The sequence below is a fragment of the Hemibagrus wyckioides genome, linkage group LG10, assembly GCF_019097595.1.
Source record: "Hemibagrus wyckioides isolate EC202008001 linkage group LG10, SWU_Hwy_1.0, whole genome shotgun sequence".
Taxonomy (NCBI): domain Eukaryota; kingdom Metazoa; phylum Chordata; class Actinopteri; order Siluriformes; family Bagridae; genus Hemibagrus; species Hemibagrus wyckioides.
In genome coordinates, this window is record NC_080719.1 from 2,534,332 (window position 1) to 2,553,658 (window position 19,327).

The 19,327-nt window shown below is 40.9% G+C and overlaps 2 protein-coding genes across 4 annotated transcripts in view; one reads left to right on the plus strand and one right to left on the minus strand.

The window, feature by feature from the left end:
- Positions 1-1,741: 1,741 nt before the first annotated feature.
- Positions 1,742-4,451, minus strand: marveld3 (MARVEL domain containing 3). Its single transcript, XM_058400408.1, has 4 exons — positions 4,335-4,451; positions 2,973-3,216; positions 2,813-2,880; positions 1,742-2,611 (listed from the first exon to the last, which is right to left on the minus strand). The coding sequence occupies exons 2-4, from the start codon at positions 3,185-3,187 to the stop codon at positions 2,001-2,003; spliced, it is 894 nt and encodes a 297-aa protein (XP_058256391.1). The 5' UTR covers positions 3,188-3,216; positions 4,335-4,451; the 3' UTR covers positions 1,742-2,000.
- A 1,830-nt stretch (positions 4,452-6,281) lies between these two features.
- The window catches only part of usp10 (ubiquitin specific peptidase 10), a 30,349-nt gene continuing 17,303 nt past the window's right edge, over positions 6,282-19,327 (plus strand). The window contains exons 1-5 of one of the 3 annotated variants that reach the window (XM_058400491.1): positions 6,282-6,574; positions 15,294-15,362; positions 16,493-16,538; positions 16,779-16,838; positions 18,041-19,228. In XM_058400491.1, the coding sequence (XP_058256474.1) occupies positions 6,554-6,574; positions 15,294-15,362; positions 16,493-16,538; positions 16,779-16,838; positions 18,041-19,228 (1,384 nt within the window). In that variant the 5' untranslated portion in view covers positions 6,282-6,553. The remainder of the gene's footprint in view (positions 6,575-15,293; positions 15,363-16,492; positions 16,539-16,778; positions 16,839-18,040; positions 19,229-19,327) is intronic. The other 2 variants (XM_058400489.1, XM_058400492.1) reach the window with 2 other exon arrangements.

Here is a 19,327-nt window from a genome sequence, read left to right on the forward strand (position 1 = left end):
ATAGCGCTTTTAACAATTAACATTGTCTCAAAGCAGCTTTACAGAACTTAGGAAACACAAAACAGTGCAAAAAAGTCCCAGATGTTAGACAAAATCATCCCTAGTGAGCGAGCCTGAGGCGACTGTGGCAAGGAAAAACTCCCCTTAGATGGTATGAGGAAGAAACCTAGAGAGGAACCAGACTCAAAAGGGAACCTCATCCTCATTCGGGTGACACCGGAGAGTGTGATGATAAATGTTTATAAACACCAGGGGGTGTGATTATGAACAATGTCCTTTCTGCAGTCATGTACAGTGTACAGTGTGATGCAGATACAGCACATGTAGAATGTTAGTGTGTGTATTAACTAGGAGGTTGTTGTCGTCCTCAGAGTCCACACAGAGTTAGCATCGTTGCTTTGATATACCCAAATCCTTCACAAAGCAGAATCCAGCTGGAGCTGGTCCATCTCTGGATGCCTCAGGATCCTCCCAGGGTTGGCCTCTGTCTATTGAAGCTGGCACAATCTCCAGATACCTCAGGATGGGTAGAAATAGGAACAGGTGGAAAGGAATTAGCGTAGCTGCCGTTCATAATATTAGCAGCACTAGATGATAAAGTGCGTTTAATCAGATGTACTGGAGTACAAGGTTATGGGAGGAATTATGTGTGTGCCAGGCGAAAGAGATATGTCTTTAATCTACTTTAATAAACTGGGAGTCCATGTCTGAGCCCCGATCACTGTCAGGAAGACTATTCCAAAATGAAATCATTAAGTAAAGTCAGTAGGTTAGTAAGTCAGTATGTAAATAATAAGTAAAGTCAGTAGTTTAGTAAGTCAGTATGTAAATAATGAGTAAAGTCAGTAGGTTAGTAAGTCAGTATGTAAATAGTAAGTAAAGTCAGTAGGTTAGTAAGTCAGTATGTAAATAATAAGTAAAGTCAGTAGGTTAGTAAGTCAGTAGGTTAGTAAGTCAGTATGTAAATAATAAGTAAAGTCAGTAGGTTAGTAAGTCAGTGTATAAGTAAAGTCAGTAGGTTAGTAAGTCAGTATGTAAATAATAAGTAAAGTCAGTAGGTTAGTAAGTCAGTAGGTTAGTAAGTCAGTATGTAAATAATAAGTAAAGTCAGTAGGTTAGTAAGTCAGTGTATAAGTAAAGTCAGTAGGTTAGTAAGTCAGTGTATAAATAGTAAGTAAAAATAAACAATAAGTAAAAAAAAAAACATGTGATTTTCTAAAGGTCAGTAAATCTTTCTAAAGGTCAAAAATTCTTTTGGCTTCTCCCTGTTCAGGGTCACTACAGCGGATCATATGGTCCTCATATTCGCTTTAGTGCTGGATGCACATCCTGATGTAACCCCTTCATTTTATCCGGGCTTGAGTCCAGCACTGAGAGTTAACTCCTCAGTAGCCGGGGTAGCTCCCTGCAGGGTAATCCAACCCAGGCTGCTGCAATGAGAGCGTGGTATCCTGCCACTGGACCACCAGGGGGACTTATAAAGGTCAGTAAATTAAAGTGTTTTCTGAAGCTCATCTAAATGCGTCTTGTAGAAAAGATTCACGTCCAGTTTAATCCGGAAATCCACACCAGCAGCCTCCTAACCTAGTGACTTGCTCGCTGTAGATTACACATGCTGAGTCCTCACTGAGAACCTGGTAGGAGGAAAAGGGCCGTGAGCCATCCTAATGCCTGCTACAGACCGAGAGATGACCATAAAGCCGGACGACAAACCGGCTTTGTGAGATTTTGATTGGAGGAAATAGCAAGTAAGATTTAGTAGAGAGTAAATACAACACTGAGAAAGAATTCACGATAACATTTATTGAATAAGAAAACATAAAAAGTGTAGTGGAGTAAAAATCCCTTTAACAAACTGATAGTGTAGTCATGTCCATTTTTGGGGGTCAGAAATTGACCTTCACATTACATTAATAAAGTCCTGCATAGATAATAGAGTAACAGACGTTCCCAGGTAACATGATCCGGTGATCTCCTGCACTTCCTCCAGCATTAGATGTCTAGAAGCCGTTATTCTCTGCCTCCCTCTGCTGCTTCATCCGTCTGACAGCTCTGAACGCTCTCACGGCGAACACGGCGCTCAGCATGAACACGATGGCGCCCGCAACGCCGAAGAACCCTACTGCGACGTCCGTCCCGCTCAGGCCGCACTCGTAACCCTTGTAGCCTTTGGTCATGTACATCTCCTCTCTCTGCTTGCAGATGGGGTTGCTGTACGTCTCCTTGACTTTGATGAAGTAAAACGCCACTGCAGGGATATACCCCAGGCTTATCAGTGCGTCCAGGACGGCCTCGGGCAGCAGGACGACGGGGAAGTGGTAGGTTACGCGGAACACCCCGAGCGCTAGCATGATTAACGCGTAAACCATCAGCGCTCCACCACATGCCATGCTGTAGATATACGGAGGGAGCTTGAGATTGTAGAAAAGGTCGTCGAGCTCGTTTACTTTCGTCACTTCCTGCGGCGTGAACGCCTGAGCCCCGCCGTAGTAGTAGTAGTAAAGTCCACCCAGGTTAGCTATGTCCTGATAGCGACCCTTGTTGCTGTACGGAACGCCCGCGCAAATCACGATCAGCAAGTTCACAACAAACTGCGCTGCCTGGCAAAGGCCTGGGTAAGGACAGAGGAAGGGTTAGACGACTAACGAGGCAATCTCAAACAGGTTACTTAACAATAAAGAAAATGTATATGATTGGTATAATAGGGTGGAGTTTTGCGTAAAGACAGGTTTATTTCATAGTGATGGAAGGAGTCTCCAGTGTCAGATGTAAAGCTGGATCTTTTCCATCATATAAACCTCATAACACTTACCTCTGGATGTGGGAATATACTTTAAGTTGTAAACAGGTTCTTCCTTTGCTGACTCATAAGGTGTGAATCTACAGATATGATCAAATGATAGAGATTAGTGTTAAAAAAACAACTGATTTTGATTATCATGGGTAAGAGGTGTTATGGTATCTCCTCCTACACTTCCTGTTCTCTGTAGTTCCTTGTTCTATCTTCGTAACCATAATCTGTGCTCCTGTCCTCCATGTATGACTCAGTTCCTCTGTCTCTCCTGTACTCTCTGTCCCGGTCTCTCCTGTACTCTTTGTTCCGGTCTCTGCTGTATTCTCTGTCCCGGTCTCTCCTTTCAGACTCAGGATAGTTCTGGTTCCTCGTCTTACAGTGTCGCTCCGGCATCGCCCCCACACATACAAGACTACTGACTACTGAAATGAGAGACAGATATTAAACATAACAATAGTAAATATATAATATTCATATAATAATTTATTATTGAATTAATTAATAAATAAAATATTTTTTATTACTGTTGTAATTATTATTATTAATTATTTAATAAATAATATTTAAATAATATTTTATTAAATGTTGAATGTCTAACATTATTGTGATGCCATCTATCTTTAAAAGATTAATAATAACCACACTTCTAGACAAATGATCTCTCTGATTATGAAATAATTTCCCACTGATGCGTCAAGTGATGATAAAACAATTAAACCAGTTAAAATGTCTAGCCTAGCATACAAAAACAGATGGAGAATTTTTGATTTGTTAATTAAATAGAGTAATTATCTAATTAATTAAATAGAGTAATTAATTAATAATTATCACCACACTTATATATCCTGATGTTATAAATATATTAAAAAATAAATCCTTAAAAAGGAAAACTGTCAATTCGTAGCGTCAAAGCTCAGTGAATTAAACATAAAATAAAATAAAATAATATTAAATTTAATTTATTTATAATACGAATTTACCGCCAGCACAGAAAGACCCAATCAGAGCAAAGCAGTCAACGCACCAATCCGAAGCAGCGCTGACCGACGTCCCACCTCCTCAACGTTCAAATGCGGAATTGATTTTATGAAGTCGCAGAAATGCGTTATTAATAAACGAATAAAAATCTTTTGTTCTGTTTTTAGTTACTTACACGCATTTCTTGATATTGTTAAGCACTTATAACTTCACGCAACATCACTACGCAGTTAATTCTAACCTCTAAAAGCGGTGTTTGAGCCAAGATTTAGCCAAGATTGATTTGGTCAGAAAACTTCCGTCATGTGAAATGTTATTTATGTCTAAAATATTAAGTCTACAACTTCCAGGTCATTTAGTTTTAATTTATTTCACCTAGATTTAGTTCACGTCTATTCCTGGCCCTCTCTGGCCTGATCTTTAAACCAACAAAACCAAAAATGCATTCATAAACGTTGGAATATATAAATACATAGATAAATACAGATAATAAATAGTTAAGTCACTTCATTTTCCACTTCAGATGCTTAAACGATCCGTCTAAAAACAAAATACACAATACCTCGACTAGATTTAATGATTCTTCTTGTTTTGCTTATCGATTAGTTTCACGTTGATCTTTCGCCTTAAGCCCCGCCCTCTCACCTGTCTATGGGGCGGGGTTCATTCACACGTCATCCACAGGTATTTACGCCACATTCCTTCCAGCCTTTATCTTTATTTTTTTTTAAAGCAGTGAATAGATATTTCTTTATACTTTATAATTCCCATTAAATGATGTTTAGAGGTACTTTAAATCCACTGGCACCGGTTTGGAGATGGTGATATGGTCGGGTGTCCAAATACTTTTGGACGTATAGTTGTATATACATCACTGTGACTTGTGCCTTACCCAATGATAGATAGATAGATAGATAGATAGATAGATAGATAGATAGATAGATAGATAGATAGACAGACAGACAGACAGACAGACAGACAGACAGACAGATAGACAGACAGACAGACAGATAGATAGATAGATAGATAGATAGATAGATAGATAGATAGATAGATAGATAGATAGATAGATAGAAAAACAGACAGGTAGGTAGATAGATAGATAGATAGATAGATAGATAGATAGATAGATAGATAGATAGATAGACAGACAGACAGACAGACAGACAGACAGATAGATAGATAGATAGATAGATAGATAGATAGATAGAAAAACAGACAGGTAGATAGATAGATAGATAGATAGATAGATAGATAGATAGATAGATAGATAGATAGATAGATAGAAAAACAGACAGGTAGGTAGATAGATAGACAGACAGACAGACAGACAGACAGACAGATAGACAGACAGACAGACAGATAGATAGATAGATAGATAGATAGATAGATAGATAGATAGATAGATAGATAGATAGATAGATAGATAGATAGAAAAACAGACAGGTAGGTAGGTAGGTAGATAGATAGATAGATAGATAGATAGATAGATAGATAGATAGATAGACAGACAGACAGACAGACAGACAGATAGATAGATAGATAGATAGATAGATAGATAGATAGATAGATAGATAGATAGATAGATAGATAGATAGAAAAACAGACAGATAGATAGATAGATAGATAGATAGATAGATAGATAGATAGATAGATAGATAGATAGATAGATAGATAGATAGATAGAAAAACAGACAGGTAGGTAGATAGATAGACAGACAGACAGACAGACAGACAGACAGACAGACAGACAGATAGATAGATAGATAGATAGATAGATAGATAGATAGAAAAACAGACAGGTAGGTAGATAGATAGACAGACAGACAGACAGACAGACAGACAGATAGACAGACAGACAGACAGACAGACAGACAGATAGATAGATAGATAGATAGATAGATAGATAGATAGATAGATAGATAGATAGATAGAAAAACAGACAGGTAGATAGATAGATAGATAGATAGATAGATAGATAGATAGAAAAACAGACAGATAGATAGATAGATAGATAGATAGATAGATAGATAGATAGATAGATAGATAGATAGATAGATAGATAGATAGATAGATAGATAGATAGATAGATAGATAGATAGACAGACAGACAGACAGACAGATAGATAGATAGACAGATAGACAGACAGACAGACAGACAGACAGACAGACAGATAGATAGATAGATAGATAGATAGATAGATAGATAGATAGATAGATAGACTTTATTGATGCCATGAGGAAAACTCTTGAACGTTTATAAAATGTTAAATGTTTGTGACTTGTAACTTACTGTATAGTCTTATATTTACAAAATCAGTAATGGCCAGTAACCATGGTAACCCTAGTAAATTTTAAAACAAAGTTGTTAAAATTGAACATTTTTAAATATTAAAAACAGCACAGGAAAAGTTATAGAAGAAAAAAATGAAATAAGTCTCTCTCTCACCCCCGCCTCTTCCCCTCCCGTGCCAGCCCCTCCCACCCGCATGGAAAACGCGCATGCGCCACTTGCAGCAGAGAGAGTGTAGTGCTCAGGCGAGACAAAGATGGCGGCGATGGCGGGGGAAGCAGCGTGATATGCTGGGGGAGTTTAGTGGCACACGGACCCGAGTAACAACGCTCCACAAACCGGCCATCAGGTACCATGGACGTCATGTCAGAGTAGGCGACCGAGCTTGGAAGCACTTACCGTTAAACGAGAGCGCTTTGTCCGCGACAGGACGGCCATCTTTCTGCTGAAGGAGACGGAGGGGAAAAGAAAATCATCTCACCGGGAGCATGGCTGCGCACGGCAACCAGGTAGCGACTTGCCAAATCAACTCTCTCAAGTGTCAGGAAATCGTGTTGTGCCTATAGATAACGCGTTGTAACCATACAATAGGATGGCTTCTCGTGAAACCCGGCGGTGTGTGTGGTGTTATTGTCATTTATAAACACTAAATCCTTGAATTTGAATTAGTTCCTTCCCCCCTCATTGAAACACTTCAGCATGGTGGTGGTGGTGGTGCAGGCCTACAGCCGGGTTTATTCCCTTTATTATCATTCTTCACGCAAATGAAACGACAACAGCGCACAAACTTTGTGTACAAAAGTTTTGCATGTCCTGAAAGCTGAAGAAAATACGAGTAATTCCTGTCAGGAGAACATTTATAAACTCTGAGCTCGTGAGGGCGTGTGTGCGTGTGGCAGCAGGCCTGCTCATGCGCGTGAGCACATTTTCTTAACGGTCGCTAGCGCAGTTCTGCTAGCTTAGCTAACAGGGCTAGCTCGAGCTCGTGTTTCGAGTCATCGCTGAGATGTTTTTTTAGCGGATTTTTGTGAATGTAGGACGTGACACGAAGCGAAATGATTAAGTTGGAAGTTGGAGCATTTAATAGCAGGAAAATGTTGAGATTAATGTTGAGATTTTGTAGCTCAGCGCTGTGTGACTAGCTAGCTAGTTAATGACTTGACAGTGTTTCGGGCCTGTTGATTTAAGGGGGCGGGATTATTTCCTTTCTATCGTTTTTATTCAAAGTCATTCAAAGTTATTTATTCCAAAACTATTATTTTTTTGACCGACCTTTCCGTGTTATCTTAAAATGTGTGCTTTTAAAACGTTTAATCCTGCGATTTAGCTCCTTACTGACGCTAAACCTTCTCTCTGTTTCATAAGGGAATTAGACAAGCTCACTTTAGCACATTTTCTTACTCAAATTATGCGTTTAAAACTCAAATTTCCATCTGATAGTCTTTAAAAATCGTCTGTCTGACGATCTAAGAAGCTCTGCACTACTTCCATGCCATGTGGTTGTTGAGAACTTTTATATATTTGCTTGTTTCCCTGTAAATCACCACAGAAGCGCTTTTCACATGGTGCCTTTTTGCATAATTGCATAATTTAATCGCCTTTAATTTAGATTATCTTTTAGTCTAGACGAAATTATACTTAAACGCCATTCCTGAGAAAATAAAGTTTAGTTGTCATTTAAAATGTGTCTAAAAGGCAGAACTTTTTGTTCCAGTCCTATGTTCACCAGTATGATGCCATATCTAGAACAAAATAATTATTAAATAATTATTTTTTGTAGTTTTTCACTTCAGAGGAGAATAAAAAAAAAACAACTGAATTTTTGATGACTCATCCTGAACTTGTATTACGTTCATCCAATCCACTGTCTAGAATGTGAATGTCCCGCCCCATTGGAATTGTCTTGCTCTACAGTAGCTACTCGTTAACATTAATATAGTTCAGCTGTCCTTTGTTTGTCACCATATACACGCAATTCTGTGTGTTTTTTCCATCCATGACTTGTTTGATTTTGATATTTAGAAGCTTTTGTACAAGTAACTTTATTCCGGAGGAGTCTTTTACCAGTTCCATGCCGTCACTTCTACTTTTTTTTCTCCCTTCAAGTTTGTTATATTAACTTTCTTTACCATTCAGATGTCTCCTGCCGATGCTCCTGAGGTTTCCGGTCAATGTTGCCGCCAGTGATGGCCATCCTCGTCTCGGACGTATACAGTGTAGCTTCAGAAACACCTCATATTCCATTTTCTAGGATATTGTCCTTGTTAAAGTGTATGGAAAAATGGCTTTTGTTAAACCGGTCACTGTTCTTTGTACTTAACTAGTTCTCTAAACTACTCAGAGTTGTTTAAGGGTGTGGAACGGCACATCTCGAACGCTACTGGCTGATGCAGATATCATGTTGTTGATCTTTCGGCTGCTCCCTACGTGTGTGAGGGGTCGCCACAGCGGTGGCACATATCATGTAATGAAAGGAAATGCGCTGGGTTGTCGGATCACTTAGGGGTGTAGCGGGTTTAATTCACAATATTTATCTGTAAAGTAACCTGCAGACATTAACGAATGTCAGTTTTGCTTCGAAGCAACTATAACATAAAGTAGCATTTTCACATCTGTCCAGTTTCCCATGTAACTCAGGAACGCCATTTAGGGTATTAAAGATTCCTCGCGATTCAACTTTGTGTAAACAGTAGCGGCCGCTCTGCCCTGCCGGATGCCTGAAATGCTCACAGGGTGTCGCATGCTTCGGCTCTGTCATGAGCCGCTCGAGGTTATGTGTCTATTAACGGCTGCATGACGTTTTCCGCTGACAGAAATTTTTTCCCCCTCTGCCAGCGATGGAGCAATGCCTGAGCCGTTTCAGTGCCACATTAGAGGGAGGAGAGAGAGAAAGAGGTTCACCGTTAGGTCCTGGGGAGAAAAAACAAAACAAATGAGACAAGAAGAAAAGGAAGGGAAACGCGTCTGATGAGTGTCGTGTTAGCAGCAGCAGCGCAGCGTTGTCATAGTCGACGAGGCTGGCTGTTTAATTGGGTTCGAGTAACTTTCTCAGAAAGCAGATTTTCAGGAGGCAACAGCAGCAGCGTGGAAACTCCTGACGAAACAGCAAGATTTTCTCAAGTCTTTTAACATTGGATACACCCTTATTAGGAAATAAAGCACGTGATTGGCTAAAATGATTATATTTTTTTAATTGCTTTTGTCACACTTTGCAGTTAGTTCCAGTGTTGCGGGTCCTCTCCTTAGAAGAGTACAGAAGCATTTAAAGAGTCGAGATGGGCGGAGCCTCCGGGGGCGTGTACGTAGCTAGAGCAGTAAACTTCGCTTTGCTAATCAGATTCGAAAGCAGAACGAGAATGAAGCTGAGCGTGTGTAAGACCAGTCAAACTTTGTTTTTAAAACACAAACAGTGTGGATGATTCTGCTGGACAGGCCACGCCCACACGTGACCACTATTTTTAAATCATGTAGCAGAAATACATTGCATAGTTTTCAGTTTTATGTTTATCTGTTTTTGACAAATATAATCTGAGGTTAAGGTTTTGCTGTAAACAGGATTAAAACGCATTTCCATATCCACAAACAGCGTACTGCCCGCTAAGCGGTTTCACATCGTCTTCAAACCGCACACTTTCTCACACAGTCGCTTCCTGTTTACTTTCTCTTCCAGCTTCCATTACTTTTGTGCACTTTTCAGGCCACGAGCTTCAGAGGCTTGACAGGTGCTTGAATCTGATTGGCTCCCGGCATGCTGCCATGTGTTGGACAGTGAGATTTGGTTTAATTATCAATATACATGTGCTGAGTTTAATTAAAACTTTAATTAGATCTTTAAAGAATTCGTCTGTCAACTTGTTCAAGAAGTCACGGTACATTTTTGATTCTAAAACATAGCCTTTAATAATCAATCAAAGCAACCAACACTGAACCAAACTAATAATTAAAATAGTTAAAATTATTATTTGTTTGTGTCATGGCGATGGATACCCCAGTAGATCTCATGAAATTTAGGGAAAGTAGGCAATACAGAGCCATGCTGCTAAGCCCCTCCCACTTTGCTGAAGCACTATGAGCATTGGAGGTTTTTGGGAGGGTTTAGGGGTGAGGGCTTTGATGTTTTATCAGTCGGTCCAGTAACGGCTCTCAACTGTGCTCCCTGTTAGCTTAGATAACTGTGTGTGTATGAAGGGGGTGTTGAGTTGTGTGTGTGTGTGAGAGATGCCAGATCACATGCTGCAGGACTTTTGTGTGTCAGTGTTATGTGGAAATGTGTGAATTTCTTTATTAATCATTCGCTGTTACAGTTAAGCAACTTTTTTTTTTTTTTTTTATTGCCCCTTTCCTAAACTCTCGTTTACCGTTCCGGTGTGAACTTTACCCCCGGCCACGTCTCTCCATCGTTCACGGTGTCGTCACCTCAGCATGTCGAAATAATAATACAGATGGCCAATTTGTGTTAATCCTCTCTCCGAGCGAGCGGCCAGAGCGGAGCTTAGTGTGGTACGTGCGGCACGCCTGCAGAAAAGAAGCAAAGTGAAATTCTTTCTGTTGTGAGCCGTATTAGCGCGTTGGCGTTGAAGCTGTCGGATTACAGCCGGCTGTTGTGCCGTTTCAGCACCGCTCCGTCGCAGAGCTCCGCCTGCTTCAGCTGCACTTTCTTTTCTCTCCCCTTTTCCCGTGTGTTGAATGTGAAGAGGCCGAGGGATTATTGCGGACCATCACCGAGCCTGTGTCACGTTTCTCATCCAACCTGCTGAAGCTATATTTTTGGTGTGTGTGTGTATATATATATATATATATATATATATATATATATATATATATATAAAATATGCTTCTTTGCTCACGTTTTAAATTTTTTCCCCCAGGTAAATAACTCGGCGGCGCCTCCCGGTGTGCGCTCTGCACTCGAGGGATTTTAGACTTAACTCCGGTTAGTGCAATCAGGATTAAGTTAATTATAGCCCGCTGGATGAAAGCAGGTTAGCTGAAGAGGAGCGGGAGCCGGTTTAGACGGCCGAAGGTCGCTTTTAGCCTTCGGTTTGGTTAACATCTAGGCAGGAAGCTGGATTTCAGTGAAAAACTTATTACTGGAAAGTTTTCTTCAGCCTCTGAAGCTTTGTGTTTGACTCTCAGGGATTTATGCCTAGTTCACACTGCACGATTTTAGCCGTGATTTTCAGGTTCTGACACTCACTCGCTGTGAATTATTAAAGACGTTATCTGAGAGGATCGCTGATGCATCAAGTATTTGGTATGCTAAATATCTGAACCTGTTGGTGACAAAAAATCCTGAAAATCACATCGGTGATGACCTACAGCCAATGGGAGAGAGAGATACAGGGCAGTGGGAAGTTTGGGGAGGAGTTATAGACCACAGTATCAGCAAGCATGGCTTCTCGCCAGCATTTGGTTGTGAAACGCAGTTTGCGGACCAGACAGAGTTGTCGGCGAATCTTCTTTGCAGTGTGTAACTTCCTGTCGCCGATACATGGTGCAGTGTGAACACAGCAGCAACTGAATGCAACCCCAGATAGTCGTGCAGCGTGAAAACAACCGTGATCCAATGACTTCAGACAAATCATGCAGTGTGAACTCAGTATTAGATAAGTCAATGAAGCGAGCTTTAGTCTGTAGGTGAGAGACGCTGGAATGAAGGAGGTAACGTGGGATGTGGTAGCTTAGTGGTTAAGGTGTTGGACTACTGGTCAGAAGGTTGTGAGTTTGAATCCCAGATCCACCAAGCTGCCAATGTTGGGCCCCTGAGCAAGGCCCTTAACCCTCAATTGCTCAGTTGCATAAAAAAAATAAGTCGCTTTTGATAAAGATGTCTGCTAAATGCCAGAAATGTAATTAGATTTGTTTATATGCATGAAAGGTTTTAATGTCTACTTAATTACCCGTCCCCAAGTACTGGTTCAGTGTCACACTTTTACTCTGTGACTGGATAACAAACTACAGAGATAAAGTCAAGATTTTACTCATTTCCTCACCACTGTCTGCTTCAAGTGAACTCTTCAACGTGTGAATGTTGTTTAAGAGCAACTCTGGTCCTCTTGGTCAGGGGGTGGGTGAATGAACCCGGTCAAGTTTGGCAGCGAATGCCTGACTAATCTGTCGGGTTGCTTCATGAACCTGTTCAAAGGATTATAGGTATTAATGTATAAAACAAGGTGAGGTTGTTTGCACTGAGTGAGGTTGTTTGCTGAGTTGGTGCACTCGAGTGTTGGTTCCACAGCCAAATTAAATATATAAACAAACCTGCATGCACAAACCTGCATGACATTTTAATCTGTGCAATCAAACCACAGAAATTCATCATTAACACGTCTTTAAAGCTGAGATCATAAGTGTCATCTCTAAACGAGCCCCAAGACTTCACCATCCCAGCGTCCAGTCAGAGCGCAGCTTTTAACCATCCTGAAGCTCGTCACCGGAAATGCGAACAAACGCTTCGGTAGATTAAAACATTCCCTACTTTCACACGAGTCTGCTGTGTGTTGGTGAAATTCATCATCATGAGACTCTTGTTTATTTTAGACTAAACAAGGAATAAAGAATGTCTTATAAAATAACAGAGGGTCAGGGTAATGTTTTGTCAGGACCGTCAGGGTTAATAAAACAGCAGAGGTAAAGAAAGAACACAGCAGGTCCCAGCACATTCGTGATTATTTAACATCCAGTTTAACAGGAAGGAATCACACACACACACACACACACACACTGTTCTTACAGGAATAACTCGTTTATTTTTCACCAAAACAATGCAATAAAGATAAAGCTAAATGTGTCTTATCAACTGTACATGTGAGCCCAAAGACAGCAAAGTTTCAGTGTTTTAATCAAATTAATTATTAATTGTCAATAAATATTTAAGATATCCTGCATAATGTGATGAGCAATGAAGATTCTTATATTTACTTTTATTTATCACAGTTACAGAGTGTCCCTAAGCCAGTAATATGAATTTTACTTCATCTTTAAAATATAAAGGAAATAAAAATAATACATATAAAAAAAGTCGTTTTAAAAATGTTTTAGACTTTTTTTTTTTTGTAGTTAATAATAAATGTTGCTATTATTTATACATGTTTAAGGGCAATTTGTATAAAAGTAATGAGTTATAGTGCTTTATTTATTTATTTTGCCTCTACAGTGAGTGAATACATTTGTAGACTAGCTGCTACATCAACAGAGGATCATGCAGTTTTTATTTTCATTTTTTTAAAGTTTACTTAATTTTTTTGCGTGATTTAAAAGTCTAGCAAGTGAATTGATGATTTATACGAAGCTTTTAAAACAGGAAACGTTTAAACAGAGAGTAAATAAATATTCTGTATTAAAACCGTGTCCATGATGAAGTGACGCCATGACGTGCTTTTACGTTTATCATGTGTTGCTGCTTTAATAACTGCCCTGTTGCGAGAATTATTTCGTACCTTTACTTTGTATTTTATTAGTCAGTAGTTTTTGTTTTTAGTGTAGTTTTAGTGTAAAAACTGAATAAAGTACACAAATAGACTTTAAGGACCATGTATCTATAAAGCGTTTTAGGTGAATTAAAGGTGCGGTAGGTAAAATTAATTTATTTTTCCTTTTCTAAAAATCTTTAGTCTTAGGATTACTCTTGAATCTTTTGAAATACAGGTGCATCGATCATCTCCTGTCCTATCTCACATTGTTCCACCCAACCGCGGCTCGGGAGACCGAGTCACTCATCACTGACTTGTATCACCGTGCTGATCCACCATGACTCATCACTTTCAGACTCTCTGAATCAGTAAAACCGAGAGAGGACATGGAGATCACCTTCACGCACAAGAAATTCGTTATGTTTATTTTATTAATCCATTTTGAAAAGCAAATATGGAGGAGTGAATCACTGCGTAAACACGGACCTGGAAGCCTGAGATCTAGAAATACACACTTTGTTTAATGTGTTGGTGCTGGTTTCACGTTTATGTTCGAAGCTTTATTGAAATTGAGTATTTGCTGAATTATTTAACATTACACTACTGGTTCCCAAACGTTTTTACCCAGGAGACCCCTATTTTAACATTTAGAGAATTTGTCAACCCAAACACCACCACGAGCACACTAGCAGACACGTTTCATTCAGTGATGCAAATTACAATTAGCTATAAAATGCTTTCATTAGCTAGTCTCTCACCACAGATTACACCCTGTTCTCATCTTGTGCATTGCTTTAATGGAACCAAATTCAAGATAAGCATCCAAATAAATCCTTGTTTTCTTTTTAGCGCATATGTTCTCCTCCCAGGCGCTTTGCCATTTGTGCTTTTTACGCATCTTTTGTCCGATATGTGTGTGTCGATACAGCGTAAAATTCTCGATGTTAAGGAAATTTTCTCATCTATTAACCATTATTAAAATATTTAAAAATTGAATTATCATGCTGTTTTAAAAAAAATCTTGTAACCTTGTAAGCTCGGTGTACCTGTATATCTGAGAGTGTAAGGTTTTCGCCCTCAAGCAAAAAGGTTTTGAGATTTGAGTTCATGGTTTTTGTGCCAGTTTTCTCCTTAATTTCAGTCCTTAGTCCACCCTCAGCTGCCACCCAGGTACGTTGAAGGCCTTCACCTGCTGCTTCCAAAAATTCATGAAACTAGCCAGCTGCAATGCTTCTTTTCGAACTGCTCCTCCTGCTGCATCATGAGGCTGTGTAACGCCCTCGGAGCAAAGCACCATCAGCCTGCTTTATCATACATGATATCAGGGATGCCCACGATTGGCCAGTTGAGCTGTGATTGACAGGAGAGAGACAGAATGCCCCTCCCACTCAGACAGCATAGCGAATTTAACTCTCTTGGACTCCCGGTTAAGGGTTTGAACTTTTCTCTTGAGATTTCCTGTAAAATTTATTCAGACTCATTCAGTGATTATTTGGTGAAGATACAGTACAGGTAAACCGTAAGTATTGGCACCCCCTAAGAAACCTCCAGCATTACTATATAGGCAAGTTATGTTTATTTCTCAAATGCCTATAAAATGAATGAATGAAAAAAATCTGTGCGAAAAATTCATTTCTATTTTATCCCATTATTTGAAAATATCTGATACCTGAGATGTCCTTAAGTGTTCTATTGATTTTCTATCATCGTTTTTTTTTTGGGAAATATTCAATAGTTTTTTTTTGTTAGATATTAGATGATTTATAATCTGAAAGTGTTATTAATGTGTTATAAATCAATCTGTTTGTTTCCGCAGTACATCTTCGGGGAGTTCAGCCCGGACGAGTTCAATCAGTTCTTTGTGACGCCTCGCTGTTATGTTGAGGTAATAAAAATAAATCTAACAGCTTTGATTATTAAATCTGTATTCTCAGTTTCTTCTGAATGTTTAAGATTATTGGTGTCATCAGAGCCGTCCTTTGTGTTGTCCAGTAACGTGAGGGTTATACCGAACAGACACAACATTATGACCACTTAGAGGTGACGTGAATGAGACTGATGATCTCCTCATCATGGCACCGGTTAGTGGGTGAAATATATAAGGCAGCAAGTCAACATTTTGTCCTCAACGCAGGAAAAATGGACAAGCGTAAGGATTTGAGCGAGTGGTCAGTAGCTATAAAAAGTGGTCCAAGAAAGGGACAGCAATAAAGAGAAGGTAAAATGGTGTCCCTCTGTGATCATAGAAAACGGCACAAAACAGATGAGAGGCTTAAATACTACAGAAATAACAGACACCACTTTCGAGATTAGCGTCATAATTCCCAGTATCACTCATGATCCGATCATATGGTCATCCAGATGCAGGAAGGAAACCCGATTCACCTCAAGGTTCACAGCGTTAGTGGTTCTGAGATGCTTTTCTGCTCAACACGGTTGCCGAGAGTGGCTGTTTTATATCACGAGAGCGCAAACCAGTTAAGCCATTCTGACTTCTCCAGTCACTGAGGTGTTTCCACCAGCAGAAAATCCTAGGAGATTTAGCTCATTGGTCTCCCATAACCGTGTCATGGTCGTATCATGAGATTTTCTTTGCTCAGAGCTCTCTGTCTGTTCTGCTGTGTATCTTCTCAATTTTCTACCTTGCTCTGCTGCTGCCATGTGATTGGCTGATTGGATAATTGCAGGTGTTTAGGTATTCATAATAAACTGCTTAAAGGAAATCCTTTTTTGTGGAAGTGCTACTTGTCTTAAAAGGTCATTGGAGGTATTTTAACAAAAAATAAAAAACGTCATGAAATGCTTTACCGGTTGCCAAGGGAACTTATCTATCAGGAATGTTCAGACTGTGATGTACCATCAGGCAGAGATCACGTCTAATCATTAACACGTGCAAAAGATAAGTTTATATAAAAGATAAGCAGGTTATCAGTCGTAAATAAAAATCTGAATCACTTCAGTGTGTCATAATAAAAAAACAAGCTTTATGATTTTTCTCTGTTTCCAAACACACAGCTTCCCCCCTTCAACGAGAAAGCCTCCTGTGTCACTCACAACTCAGGTAAGATGAACATATTTTTTCAGAACACAAATTTATCGCACACTTTTCCATCTTATTCCTCAATTCCCAGCCTCCTGAGGAGTCCCTTGTTCACGTCTGGACTGTAAAGCCGTACGATGTTAGACATGTTTCTGTATTCATGTGTGATTTGAAGCTGATCCTTCACCACTAAAGAAAAAAAGTACCAGAAATAAACTGGAGCAGTTCTGCTATTGACCCTGATTTGTATTAATTATTCAGGAGGTTACTGCACTGTTGATGTGCCGTACATTACGGAATCAATGAGACGGCAGGTCTGCGGTGAGTTGTGGGTCCCACGCACGTCGCCTTTTTGTTCTTCTTGTGTTTCGCTGCAGAACCTCGATTCTAAAACACACACACACACACACACAGCTTTCTCAACTCTCCAACCCTTCCCTGTCATTTCTGCCTGCTGGATAATCTGTGAAGCTTTTGCATGCTTAAAAGCGCCAGCGGGTTTCTTCTTTGGCCCGAAAACACGCCTGCACAGCACCTAAGAAGCGGCGTTAGGTAATAATTAATTCTTTTTTTTTTTTAAAGCATAATTATAATTACTCTTGGCCCTGTTCCCACACTAATAGCCCGGTTTGGACTTAGGAGATCTGTGATGTTCGATGGACAAGATCTCTCCTGTCCTGCTTATCTCTTAATGACCTCCTGTCCTTCGCTGCTGCCCTGGAATGAACCCTTTTATAAATAAATACTAACCGACGACAAGGACACGAAATCACCGAAAACGCTTTTCACAATTTTAATGACTCTGTTCTTAATCCCCCCCCCCGGACTGCTTTTGGTGGCTTGCAGTGTTGCTGGTTATTAAGTGTTACGTTTGAGAATAATTAACACTCTCCTTGTGTTTTTATTTCCGTCTTCACATCTCAGTGCTTCGGATTTTCACGGCGCAGCAAAGCAGCCAGCTTTTCAGTCTTGGGGTCTTGGGATAACGGGGCAATTATAATAATAATGTTAATAATTATAGAAATGTATTTTGTTACATATTGTGATTATATTGTGCACAGGGTATCTAAATATTTAAAAAAAAAAAAAAAAAAGATTTATTCCTCTTATGACAAGTGTTTGCCAGTTACAGTGTTAAATATATTTTCCCCCAAAATAAATAATAAGCACATTTATACAGGTACTATTTATCAGTTTATAGTTACATTTAATGCAAAGCGAAACTTATGTCTGTTATAACTGCGTTATAGCAGCTTGTCCTGGTTTTCTTTCTCTTGATAAGACACAAAAAATCTGTAGCTTGTAGTTTGAAGATGAGCGCAAAGATGAGACTGATTTCCACTGATGGCTAGAATTTTTTAATTTTTCAACAGACGTAGTGTTGAGTTAAACGTGGATACCCTGTGTACATGGTTAGAAAGGATAAAAATTGTCCAGGGTTTTTATATTAAGCTGCAGTGTTCATCAGGAGTTAGTGTGGGCCATGAGGTTTGCGTGTGCTAACTCGAGCGTGTCGTCTGCAGGAGAGGACTACCAGCACATCGAGTTTGGCGTGGACGAGGTGATTAGTTCGGAGCCTGTGGTGGTGAAAGACTCCTTGTGCAAAGTGTCCAGCACTCTGAACCCTCAGGCTCCGGAGTTTATTCTGGGCTGCCAGCCGGCTCAGAAACCTCTTCCCGCGGCCACCCAGGTCTCCGGTGTCTCGCACGGGGCCGATTTCAACTCCGTGGACTGTGCCGACTCGGAGCCTTCCACCCTGGACGGCCAGCAGGCCTGCTCCGACCTGGACGGCATCTCCAGTGGCCTGGGTCAGCGAGAGCGCAAGAAAAAGAAAAAACGACCTCCGGGATACTACAACTACCTGGAGGGCTGCGAGAGCGGCGGTGCGGCGGTAGACGGCGTGGCTGGCACGGGGCTGGTGAACGGACACGGCCTCAGCACTCCAGCCTTGGGGTCAGAGGACGCTGGGACTGATCTGACCCCTTCTACACTTTCTTCCACATCATCCACAGGTCAGCCTGGCCCTCCCACCAATCAGAGGACTTGTGACAGCCCTGATGAATCCTCTGTGGACTTGACGAGCGGAGCCGCCTCTTTGTTGGACAGTAATGCCGCGGCTTCCTCCTCCTCCTCCTCCTCCTCCTCCTCCTCTTCCTCTTCTTCTTCCTCCTCCTTCCAGAGCGGTGGCCATGCTGAAGGGGCCAGGACTGCAGAGCAGCACTCAGAACCCCTCGCTCTAGAGAGCCCTGAACTGCAGGGCAGTGAAGGGAACGTCCCCTGCCCAACCTCCTCACCTTCTCCCCCCCCTTCTGCTGCTGTGCTCACCGCCGATCCTGCTACTACTGATGAGGACGAGCGCCAGGCTAACGGGACGACGGAGCAGTCGCCTGCCACCAGACTCGACATGGCCGATACTTCGGCGGGCGCTGCTCCGGTCACGTCCCCCACGGACTCAGGGGTCCAGGCACCTTCGCTTTCTCCGCTCTCTCCTGCCACGGCGCCTGTCCCCAACACCCCCAAATCCTGGGCTAGTCTCTTCCACAACTCCAAGCCTTTGCCTGGAGGCCCTCAGGCATACGTGGAGGTGAAGGCCGCAGCTGTCGCGGTGACTGCGGCTCCCACCGCTGCCGCTGAGCAGCCAGAGAAACAGTGTGACGTCCGGGAGGGACCCGTTCCTGTCTCGGAAGACCCTATGGCACCAAAACTGGCAGGTAACGTGTCTATATCAAAGCAAGGTGGAGACATGGAGACAAAACTAATTATAAAAGCTAAATATATACCGTTTAAACATCCAGCATTGGTTAGCGAAC